Source organism: Zootoca vivipara, chromosome 1 (assembly GCF_965207765.1).
Source record: "Zootoca vivipara chromosome 1, rZooViv2.hap1.1, whole genome shotgun sequence".
NCBI classification, from domain to species: domain Eukaryota; kingdom Metazoa; phylum Chordata; class Lepidosauria; order Squamata; family Lacertidae; genus Zootoca; species Zootoca vivipara.
The window spans coordinates 104,116,345-104,128,302 of record NC_142582.1 but is presented as its reverse complement, the minus strand read 5'-3'; the positions used below and the strand labels follow the sequence as shown (position 1 = coordinate 104,128,302).

The following is an 11,958-nucleotide window of genomic DNA, read 5'->3' as shown; positions in this document are numbered from 1 at the left end:
GCGCACCTTGCATTAACCTCAGCAGCACCTTGGCAACCGACAGCCGCCAACAGAAATAGAACCAATGAGAGCTGAGAATTCTACCGGGTTGGGCGGGAGCTACAGAAAACAGACCGCGGCCATTGGCCAATGTGCGAGGAGCGACACAAAAAAGGAGGGTGCCTATTGGCTAGAGCTACAAGCGGGCACGGCGAGCTGCTAGCGGCGGAGCGCTGCGGGCGGCGCAGCAGGTGCGAGCGGGACGATGACAGTGTCGGAACCTCAGGGGGCCGCGGGCGGGGCCGAAGCGGTGCTCCCGAAGGAAGAGATTCGACGGGTATGCGGGGCGTTTGTAAGCCGTCTGTAACCATGGCAACAGGCGGCGGTTGCTTGTTGCCATGGCTGCTCCTCGGCAGCTTCACCTGAGCGGGAACTGGAGTTAGGGCAGGCATCCCCAAACTTCGGCCCTCCAGATGTTTTAGACTACAATTCCCATCATCCCTGACTACTGGTCCTCTTAGCTAGGGATCATGGGAGTTGTAGGCCAAAACATCTGGAGGGCCGCAGATTGGGGATGCCTGGGTTAGGGTATGATGGGGATGGAAGTGCGAGGGCATCCCTGGAGGAAACCGATGGGCGGCAGAGGGGAGCAGGCCAGACCTGTAACAGCAACAGTCACCACAAATAGCAAATAACAAATTCAAAAATAATAATAATTTTTTTTTACAAGGAATAACATGTGAACCCAAAGTTCAAGGGGTCTTCTTTAGTCCCAAGTTAACTGAGCACAGGCTTTTTTTTGGGGGGGGGAAGATGCTGGTTAAATGCAAAGTGGTATACAGTATTTTGAATGGAAATGCATTTTCAAAATAGTTTCTTCTTCTGTATTTGAAACCTTTGTTTTGTTGTTCTGATTTGCCTAGGTGTTTCCAATTAAAGCACAGTCTCCAGACTGTAGTAGTAATGTTTCTCTGCCTGATGGCGGTGAGCTGCTAGATTTCCTCCAGTCAGAGGAACAAATAGTAGGTGCCTCAAATTCAGGAGAGGCTTTTTACGACTCGCTTCAGACCCTCAAAAGGAAAAACAGACAATGTTTGTTAGAACTAGGTCTGATGTACCAAGTACAGTTGGAAAACCACCAGGAACCACCAGAGGAGAACAAGGAGCTGGAAGACTTTTTCCAGGAAAATGGAAGATTGACATTGCCATCAAAGTTCCAGGAAGCTTTGAGGTGAGATGCAAGAGAGTCTAATGAAATCCATACCATGATTCTCCTACACAGGCATAAAGTTTTTACAATAGTCTTGAGTGTTCCTATTGGACAACAGAACTAATAAAATAATGAAACAGATCTTAGTGTATCATTCCTCCTAAACTATCTCCTTTCATTTATTCAAAGTTCTCCAATATATTTCTCCTGATTTATTTGCCATTGATAACATTATTTTTTACCATATGATATCCTCAGATCTGGCAACATAAGAAGGTTCAATTCATTGACTAACATCACTGCTGATAACCCAAAAGATGAGCAAAATAATCATTCGTTTCTTCAGTCCTTTTCAAGATCAAAGAGTGCTTCAGCTACATGGATCTCCTCTATCACTGTCCCTCAACCCTTCAATATGACACTTCGAGAAGCTCGCAGAAAGTTGAAGTCCCATGCATTGTTTGAAATTGAATCAGCTGAGTACAAAAGACAAAGCCTAGAAGAAGCTGAATGCCAGAAACAGTTCAGAGCACAACCTGTGCCTGCTCACATCTATCTGCCACTCTACCAAGAAATAATGGAAAAGAATGAAATTCGCAGGCAAGTGGAAACACAAAAGAGAAGAGAACTGCTCCTTTCAATGCAAAAACCCTTCAGTTTTCAGGAAAAAGAAGAAAAACGAAAGGAGGTCATCAGACAGAAGATGCTAGAAGTTTTGACTCCAGTTGAGAAATCAGTGCCAAAAGTCAGGAAGAAGATCCCCAAGTCCACCTATGAACCAATGTTTGGGGATAAACTCAAAGGTAAAACAGCATTTAATGCACTGTCTTAACAATACCCAATGGTAGTATGAAGGTATCTCCTTCATCTGCTATAGGAGACATTTCAGTTAGTAGATTCATTGTCTGTCATACCAGTACAAAAGAAATAAAAGAAAATAGGCCTTTTATCCTGCCATATCACAAAGCACATTTCTTATCTCAGAGTGAGTAGGACCAATCAGTGGAATTGGTAAAAGCAGGACTCAGGGAAGGTGATCAACAATCACATAAAAATTAGGAAACTTCTCTGATGTTCCAGAATCGCACTGGTTGATGAATTGGGCATCTTCAGGACCTTGGCCTCTGCCCCACCTCACTAACCTCTGGAGCTGATTAGCCTGGGAAATGGTGATGGCTAGGAACTTTATCCTTCTCTTTAAGGATGCCAACCTGTACCATGCCTTTGGGAAATTTTTCTTCTTAATAGTAGAATGCATCCAGAAATGAATTGCCCCTCTTGGCTTGTTTCTGAAGCAGGGCTATGCAAATTTCGTTTTATTATTATTTATTAAATTTCTATACCCCCCTTCATCTGAGGATCACCGGGCAGTTTACAATATAAAAACACAAAAACACATAACACAGTAACATACAAAAACTATACCCCCCCACTGTTTAAAGGCCATGGATTGTTTAATTAGCCAAAGGTCTGGGAGACTTCATGTTGGTCATTTTCCTTTCTAGAATACACATGTTTTTGGAAAAGAATAGAAAAAGAAATAGAAATAGAAAAAGAATTAGCATTATTAAGTTGTGCTGCATGATATATCCCGTAACTAGTTTTTTATTTGGAAAAGATACCTGTTAAGCGGTTTCAAATGTTCTGGATTTTCAGTTCTTGCTTTTGCTTTAACGGTTGGCTCAACCATTAGCCTCTCCTGTTATTAGTGTCATTAACACTTTTCGTCTGTTGCATTAGCCAGATTTACATATCTTCTCCCAGCCTGTTCATTACTGTTCATCACTGTTGCCTTTACTCCCCAGAAGCTGAACTGTTTCGAAAAATCCGTATTCAGATGAGAGCCAAGGATTTATTGGAAAGTTCCTGGGCTCCTATTGAGCTTGGCAAGAGAAAAAAAGGATCCCAAATTACCTCTATGAACAGGGAGAAAAAACTGAGCTTTCTGCAGGATAACTTCAGTTTTAAACCAAGAATCAATACATCTGTGCCTGACTTTGAAGGACTTTACTGGGCATTCCAGAGAGAAGCTTTAAGCAAACGAGAAATCAAAGAAACAACTCATAATAAACCATTCAGATTGAGAACATCTAATCTCTCTTGCAAACATCAAGTGCCTAATCAGGGGATGATGGTAAAAGGGATTGCTATTATCTTTGTACTGCTTTGTGTTATTTTACATACAAATTACTCATCAGTGCAAAACGCCAAATATGCTATACCATCCATTTAACTCAGTGTTGAGATAGTTTTAGACCAAGTTAGGCTTTCTTTGGAACAAATGTTACGGAATAAAACAAAGAGTCTCAATGGCACCATCTTATGCTTGAAGTCTTAACTGTAGTAGTACTTCTATTGAATTGTATTTCAAATAGTAAATCACTTAACAACTTTAATAATATTAATATTAAATAGCAAATCACAGTATCTGAACTAAATTTTGGGGGAAGGTAGTCTGAAAAACTGAGAGAGATGGACGTTTTAGGCCCAGTAGACAAAATCAAAACTGACAAATCACCAAGCCCAGACAACATCTGCTCAAGAGTTCTTAAAGCACGTAAATGTAAAATTGCTGAACTTTTAACAAACATATGTAAATTGTCTCTCAGATCAGCCTCCATACCCGAGGACTGCAAAGTGGCCAGTGTAACCCTAATTGTTTTTAAAGGAATCCTGGAAATTAAATGCTGTTTGGTTTAACAGCTGATCTGTCCCAGGAAAACTGGTGGAAAGTATTGTTAAAGATTAGATCAGCAAGACTTGTTCTTCTGTATTCTTGCTTAAGCAGATCCAGCATTACTTCTGCAAAGTCAAGTCCTGTCTCATTAACCAATTATAATTCTTTGAGAGTGTCAGCAACCATATAGATAGAGGTTGACACAGTGTATTTGGACTTTCAAAAAGCTTTCAGCAAAGTACCTCACCCAAGATCTTGTGTAATCTTAGCAGTCATGGAGTAAAAAGAAATTTTCTTGTAGATCAGGAAATGGTTATGTATGTAGCAGAATAAGATCCTGTTGTGTACAGGATGTGTCACTTTCCACATCAATAGCTCTTCGCCCCACTTACCTGTCAGCATAATGTAGTCCAAATGTAAAAATGTGAACCTCATAAAGAGACAAGCATTTGCAGTTTGATAGTAACAAATAGCAAACACTTTATATATGTGCATGCATGCATACTTATGAAGAGAGCACAGCTGCAACTAAGCACTGTACAAAAAGGTGTGTTTTTTAAAAAACCACCAATATTAAATATTCTTACTTTCAGGATTTTCAACAACCTTCCAGGGCACCAATACAAAGGAGTCGGTCTTTGAATTACCTTTCATCCCTCTCCTCCAACACACTTCCGATATATATCACAGATGCAGTGAGAAAGAGACAGTCTGCTATTAAGTGAGTAAATTACTCGGTTCGAATCCCCGTGATGGGGTGAGCTCCCGTTGTTTGGTCCCTGCTCCTGCCAACCTAGCAGTTTGAAAGCATGTCAAAGTGCAAGTAGATAAATAGGTACCGCTACAGCGGGAAGGTAAACGGCGTTTCCGTGTGCTGCTCTGGTTCACCAGAAGCGGCTAAGTCATGCTGGCCACATGACCTGGAAGCTGTATGCCGGCTCCCTCGGCCAGTAAAGTGAGATGAGCACCGCAACCCCAGAGTCGTTTGCGACTCGGCCTAATGGTCAGGGGTCCCTTTACCTTTACTCATTTAATTAAAGTATGAATAAGTGCGAAGGTGGAACATCCTGATCCAGACAATGCCTTCAAAACCATGTAACATACTCCTGCCTGTCCCACATGGAGGTGGAGGCCACCTATGCTTTTGGATACCCCCCTGAACAAAATTCCCAAAAGCCTGCTAAAATTCAGGGTTGAGAGTACCACGTATACTTTGATCAATATTGTTTTAACTTGGATATATGAACTGGCTTTGTATAAGTTTTGTTTTGGAAAGCTTAGTGATTTTATTTTGAAATAAGATCCTATCCCATTATCCACATATATATTTATAGACGCCTTCAAGAAGATAAAAAATACAAGGAAAATGAAGGAGCTCGTTGGGCAGAGTTGCAGAGAAAGAGAGGTCAAGCTATGCATAAGTCTCTAAACTGCCGAGCAAAAGCTTTGGATCCCCATAAAAGCTTGGAGGAAACGCACAGAGAAAAGCTGAAGCAAAACTGGTCAGTATGCTAATTGGCTTCGGTAGCATATTATTGAAGCAAAATCATTTCATATTGATAGCTCGGTATGAGAAATGGGTTTGGGCTTCAAGTGTTCATGACCAATAGGCAGCAGTCGTATTATTTATTTACACTTCATGCTTATCTCACCACTATCCTTAGATATAATTGGTAACAGAGCCCCAGAATTTGGAGGAAAAAATTGTAATAGAAAAGGGATTCAGATTTGGATCTAAAAGGCTTCCCCAAAAAAGCAACATCTCATTACTGTGCCCTTCTTCTCTGTCTGAGTTTTTAAAAATAAAAGTATTATTTATTTATTTATTTATTTATTTATTTATTTATTTAATTTCCTGGATGCTATCATGGACTGGATGAGCACTAATAAATTGTAACTGAATCCTAACAAGACAGAGATCCTATGGGTGGGAGTTTTTCAGTTTTGGGAATTTGAATTTGTACCCGTTCTGGAGGTAGAGCATCATTTGAGGGTGCTGCTAGATCAATCACTGATGCTAGAGCCCCAGTTGGCTCTGAGCACCCATTCCCAACTTTGGTTGGTGCACCAGTTGCATCCATTCCTGAACAGGGATTGCCTTGCAGCTAGGCCTGGGTGATTTATCACCCAAGATGTGTTTGCAGACTGCGATGACAGCTTCACTCAGCGGTATATCGCTGGTGAAACCTCCATGCTCTTGAGTTTCTCTGCCTTCAGTGCCCAGCGTGTTGAGGGAGAAACAAACTAGCTGGGAGCTGGAGGCAGAGGGACTCAAGCGGCGATTTCATCAGCGATATACCACTGGTCCTAGCTTCTGCTTGCACATGAATAGGAGTGAGATAGGGCTGTTCTCAGCTGTGAAACGGGAACCCTCTGCTTCCCAGCTGAGAGATCCCCCAACCCTGCTCCTGCTTGCACATTTGCTGCACCTTTCCTCCCAGAAAGACGGACCCCCACCCTTCCAGTGGAAGGCAACCAAGCGGTGTGGAGGCTCTTTGATGCTGCTGGCAGGCCCAGTGCTCACCAACAGCCTCCAGTAGCCCCTCATCGCAAGTATAGAGTGGCTTTGCACCCCGCGCCTTGCAGACTTCTCCGAGGAGGGTGGGTGGGCTGCATCATTCCTCCTGGAGTGAATGACCCCCCATCGGAGGAAAGAGACTGCACACCCCCACGGGCAAATGCACAGAGCCTGACAAGTTCTGTGTGCTTGGCCTTCAGGGAGTGGGGGGCAAGCAGACAAGCTGGCTTGTCTGCCCCCCCTCCCATGTTAGCAAAGGCAGAGGGAGCTTGGCCAAGCAGCCCCAAGGTCCTTTCTGCTCCAGCGTGAGCAGCAGGGGCCTTGGGGCTGTCTCCGCTGGGGGCAGGAGCTCTCCCGCCCCCAGCGGAGCCTGGCCAAGGGGTTTTGGGCTCACTCAGCTGGGGGCAGGAGCCTTTCCACCCCCCGACTAAGTCGCAGGCTGGGGCCAGCTGTATTGACCTTAGCCCATGAGGCACTGGGGTGAAAGCACTTCAGCTTCCATGGTGAGAGCTGCGGCAGTTTCACCTGGCATCTCTCTGGCTGGGCCCAATGCAGCTTTTTTCAACACCGCGCTATATTGCCAACTTGCGATGTTTGGCTGGTGATACACCACGATATTGAAAACCCAACATCGCCCAACCCTACTTGCAGCAATGGTCCATACATTGGTAAACTCTGTAAAGGGGTAAAGGGGACCAGTCGCAGATATTTCTGGGGTTGCAGCGCTCATCTCGCTTTATTGGCTGAGAGAGCCAACGTTTGTCCGCAGACAGCTTCCGGGTCATGTGGCCAGCATGACTAAGCCGCTTTTGGTGAACCAGAGCAGCACACGGAAACGCTGTTTACCTTCCCGCCGGAACGGTACCTATTTATCTACTTGCACTTTGACGTGCTTTCGAACTGCTAGGTTGGCAGGAGCAGGGACCGAGCAACAAGAGCTCACCCATCGCGGGGATTCAAACCACCGACCTTCTGATCGGCAAGCCCTAGGCTCTGTGGTTTAGACCAGTGGTCCTCAGCCTTGGGCCTCCAGATGTTTTTGGCCTACAACTCCCATGATCCCTAGCTAGCAGGACCAGTGGTCAGGGATGGGAACTGTAGTCTCAAAACATTTGGAGGCCCAAGGTTGAGGACCACTGGTTTAGACCACAGCACCACCCGTGCTATATTTGAGGCTATCCTTATGCAAAATGCAGCTACTGGTAAATTATGCCAGAGTTGGAAAAATCTGCATTGGCTTACTATTCACTACTGAATTAAATTTAAGTTTTTGCCTGTCTCTTGAAGTACAAGCCAAGCCAACTGTTAGAATCTTCCAAGGAGACCCTGCTGGTAATTCCATTACCAGCAGATTTGAAAACACAGGAGCAGGGTTGTTGTTTTTTTTGTTTTGTTTTTTGCAGTAGCAGCCACCCACTCGAATGCTCTCCTTCTGGTAATTTGTGATGTGGAGATAGTAATGGCTTTCAAATACCCCTTAAAAACTTATGGGTAAAAACTTTTACCCAACCTCTTAACATTTTTTGTCCATTGCTGAGTTTTATCAGTGATAAACAATTCTGTTTTCCTACCTTGTTTTTAAGAAATGTTATTGCTGTTTTTATGTAAATTCCTTATAAACATTTTGTTAAGCAGTATAAATATGTTATAAATGAGTTGCCAAGGAGCATAGGTGCCCAGATGGTCTTCTGCACCCACATAGCAGAAGATCTATATGCAGCCGATTTCTGTGGAGAGATTCCTATCCTTAAATGTGCCCTCCTACCTGTAATTAAAAGTGCAGCACAGAGTAACTGAAGATGATGCATAGTACAGAAACCTTTTGTTTCAGGCAAAATGTCCGAAAAAGAACACAAGAGTATAAAAAGGAACTAGAAGAGATGAAGTTGCGAGTGAAAAACAGACCATATATGTTTGAACAGATCACAAAGGTAACTATTTTGGTTTGGGGAAACTGTCAGGGTTTATAGACTCAAACAGTAAATACTAGCAGGCTGTAGCAGGAAGTCAATATTCAAGTAACCTCTTTGCCATTCTGGAAGTCTGCAGCATAAAAAAAAACTTCAAGGGAAAAAGAGTTTGGTAGGGAACAATATTTAGTTGTTGACCAGCTGTAATGATAGAGAAAATACTGTGCACTAAATAGGAAAATATTGTTTTAAACTGGGGTATATGTTTGAATGGGGACGCGAGTGGCACTGTGGTCTAAACCACTGAGGCTAGGGCTTGCCGATCGGAAGGTCAGCAGTTTGAATCCCCGTGACGGGGTGAGCTCCCATTGTTCGGTCCCAGCTCCTGCCCACCTAGCAGTTCGAAAGCACGTCAAGTGCAAGTAGATAAATAGGTACCGCTCCGGCGGGAAGGTAAACGGCGTTTCCGTGCACTGCTCTGTTTTGTCAGAAGCTGCTTAGTCATGCTGGCCACATGACCCGGAAGCTGTCTACGGACAAACGCCAGCTCCCTCAGCCTATAGAGCAAGATGAGCGCGCAACCAGAGTCGTCCGCAACTGGACCTAATGGTCAGGGGTACCTTTACCTACGGTATATGTTTGAATATAATGGTCTTCAAAGAATTCGCAAACATTTTAAAATATAATGGCTTCTTCCATATTGAGAGAAATATCCATTTACTTTTCTAGTTTAGAGCGATTGCCTGGAATAACTAAGTATTCATGAAGGGAAGAGGGCCTACTAAACTGCTTGTCTTCTCATTCCACAGCAAGGTGCCCGTCAGGGGGCAGAGAGGCTTTTTCGAGACACCTTGCAGCAGTTTGGGTTGAATGAAGAATTTGTGAAAAGCAAAGGAGGAGACTCCGCTGACCTAGTAGGGAAGGAGCAGTCTGAATCACAAAGGTATTAAAGAACAGAAAATCACCAGTAGCCACCAGACCCAATTCAAGATGAAATGGCTTGGGACCAAATTACATGAAAGAGAATCTTCCCAAATAGGAAACTACCTGTGCTTGGCAGGTGAGGCCTTGTTGGTGGTGCCGCTGGGGGCTCCCCAGCTCACATTTAAATGTGACAAGGCCTCTTCAATGGGAGTTCCCCATTCATAGGTCCTTCCTGGTGAGGGAGCATCACTGACTTGGGCCCCACACTGTCATGAAGTCAGGGTGGCGACGGGCCCACTGTACCCCAGAAGCACGTCCATGGCCGCAGTGCACCCCAACAGAGGCCTCGCAGTGGAGGCGGAGGTGCAGGCCCTGGCCCAGTCGCCGCCAGAGGGAAGGCACCAACCGGCAGAGGAGTTGGTGCACCTGTTGTGCGGTGTGGGTCTCCCCTCATTATTGATTTTCAGGATTTTTAAAACATTCCGGTTTACTCAGACATTTGATGGCTGGGGAAAAAACCTGTTCCTGGAAACCCTGAGATCACTGGTTGAAAAAATGTTTTTAGAATTTTAAAATTGTTTCATTATTGATGTGTTAAGCCACCCTGGACTCATTTGGGAGGAAGAGCAGAATATAAACTGAAATAATAATAAAAGTCCCTGCTCACAGATTGAATTTAGGCTAGTCACACTGTCTAAAGTATCTCACACAGTTCTTGTGAGGATGAAATAGAGAAAACAGAATATAGGATGTTCTGAACTGCTTAGTAGAGTAGGATTCAGATGTGAACTTTGCAACTATGACCACCACTTCCAATAATTTTATAGCGTGGAATTTAGAAATCACAATTTTTAATCAACAGGACCCATAAGTCGCAGAGGAATACCAAAGCTGGCATTATACAAGAACTAGCTGAAGAGGGGCAAAGAATACTACAAATGAAGTAGGAACCCAATGGAAGTCTTCAGGTGCCTAAAGCTCCCCCCCCCATTTAATCAAATGTCATTAGATTAGGGTTAGGCAACTTCTTCAGCCGAAGAACTGAAGCTAACATGCTTTTACATTATCATTTGTAATCATGGTGTATACTAGATTATAGATAACATATGTATTGCACTCCTTTAGATAATCACAAAAGATTTGGCACCATCCCTCTACTTGGGTGGGTGGAAGTGGCAAGCTATGTGCATTTGCAGCCTGCTGTGCTGACACAGATCCTGGAAGCATCATCCTGTTTGGACGTTTCATGCTAATGGTACCCATATGGATTCTGCACTAACTTAAAAGGTACCACACTACTGTTTTAAATGTTTGTGCTTCTCAGGTTCAGGAAGCTGTACAATGGAATTGCTACAGTAGATATTTTTAGCCAGTTTTGTTTCTACAAACAGGTTGGCAACAAGGAGTTTTTAGATTTCCCTTCAGTAACTCATTTGCACTATTTTTAAAAACAAAAGATGGCCAGAGGATGTATGCTAAATCCTCTTCTCCACCCCTTGCCCATGCAAGGCTAATAAAAATATATTTTCCCTTGCAACCTAGATTTATTATTTTTACAAGTTCACTGAGATTTATAGTCCAAGATACCATTATGATTCTATGCTGGCTTACTTGGAAGTAAGTACCATTGAGGATAAATGGACTTACTTACAGATAAATGTGCTTAGGGAGTAAACTGAAGTGTGTATGTTACAAAAGCAGCAGTATATTAGTCTAGTAGCAACTACAGTAGTACCTCGGGTTACGAACGCGATCCGTTCCGGGTCGCAGTTCGTAACCCGAAAAGGCCGCAAACCGAGCGCCGCTTCTGCGCATGCGCAAAGCGCGATTTTCGCATGCGCAAAGCCCGTGCGCCACTTCTGCGCATGCGCGGGACGCACACGCGCCGAAAACACTTCCGGGTTTGCGGAGTTCGTAACCCGAACTGTTCGCAACCCAAGCGGTTCGTAAACCGAGGTACGGCTGTACTGAAAAGCATGATGAGTTGTTATTCCATCTGAACATTTAGTAAAAATTAACTCTATTTTCAAAAACATGAATAAAATCATTAAAACCAAGATTCATAGAATTTAAAGTAACATTTAAAGTTACTTTATTCATTGAGGACAGGTGGGGGTGGTGGGGACCTTTTTAACTCCCTGGGCCAGATTCTTACCAAGATCTGCCTTGCAGGCTAAATTGACGTAAGTGGGACCACCCACATCTCAAAATCCCTTGAACACCGAACTCAGAGGCACAAAAAAGAAGTGGCATGAGATTTGCAAAGCCTTTTCCAATTCCCAGAGGGTGGGGAGACTTGCAAAAAGATGGAAGATAGCCTCTGCACTCCCTTTTGAGCAAATGGGAGCACAGGAGCTGCCTTTAAACCCTTTGCAAAAGCTACTTTGAAACAGCTTGCAAGTACACATGAGCTGCTTCAAAAAGTGCTTTTGCACAGGACTTTTAATCCCTGCTCAGTTAATATTTTTGTGCTGTGCTGTATTATTGTTCTAATGGTCTATACTGTAATTGTTTTCAAATATTTAAGCGGCTCAGAGAACTTTGTGAGTGGCACAAATACTGTATTTATTATGCTTTGTCTGGGCTATATCAAACCATGTTAATTCTGAGCTCAGAGGCTGATGAAAAGATTTATGCATTTTCCTATTTTACTAGTAGAACTGTCTGAGGTAAATGAAAGCTTATGCTATAATAAATGTGCTTGACCTTAAAGGCATTACAAGATTCATTGTTTTCACCT

At 43.5% G+C, this 11,958-nt stretch overlaps 1 protein-coding gene across 2 annotated transcripts; it reads left to right on the top strand.

Moving 5' to 3' along the window:
• The first annotated feature begins 148 nt into the window (after nt 1–148).
• FAM161B (FAM161 centrosomal protein B) lies at nt 149–11,934 on the top strand. Of its 2 annotated transcripts, none has more exons than XM_088672085.1 (10): nt 149–230; nt 903–1,210; nt 1,448–1,992; nt 2,995–3,323; nt 4,460–4,587; nt 5,201–5,368; nt 8,216–8,315; nt 9,104–9,237; nt 10,081–10,186; nt 10,344–11,934. In XM_088672085.1, the coding sequence occupies exons 2-9, from the start codon at nt 1,092–1,094 to the stop codon at nt 10,163–10,165; spliced, it is 1,608 nt and encodes a 535-aa protein (XP_088528211.1). In that variant the 5' UTR covers nt 149–230; nt 903–1,091; the 3' UTR covers nt 10,166–10,186; nt 10,344–11,934. The 2 variants fall into 2 exon arrangements, with proteins under 2 accessions (XP_088528211.1, XP_088528210.1); XM_088672084.1 differs by having other exon boundaries at nt 207–316.
• Nucleotides 11,935–11,958: the final 24 nt, after the last annotated feature.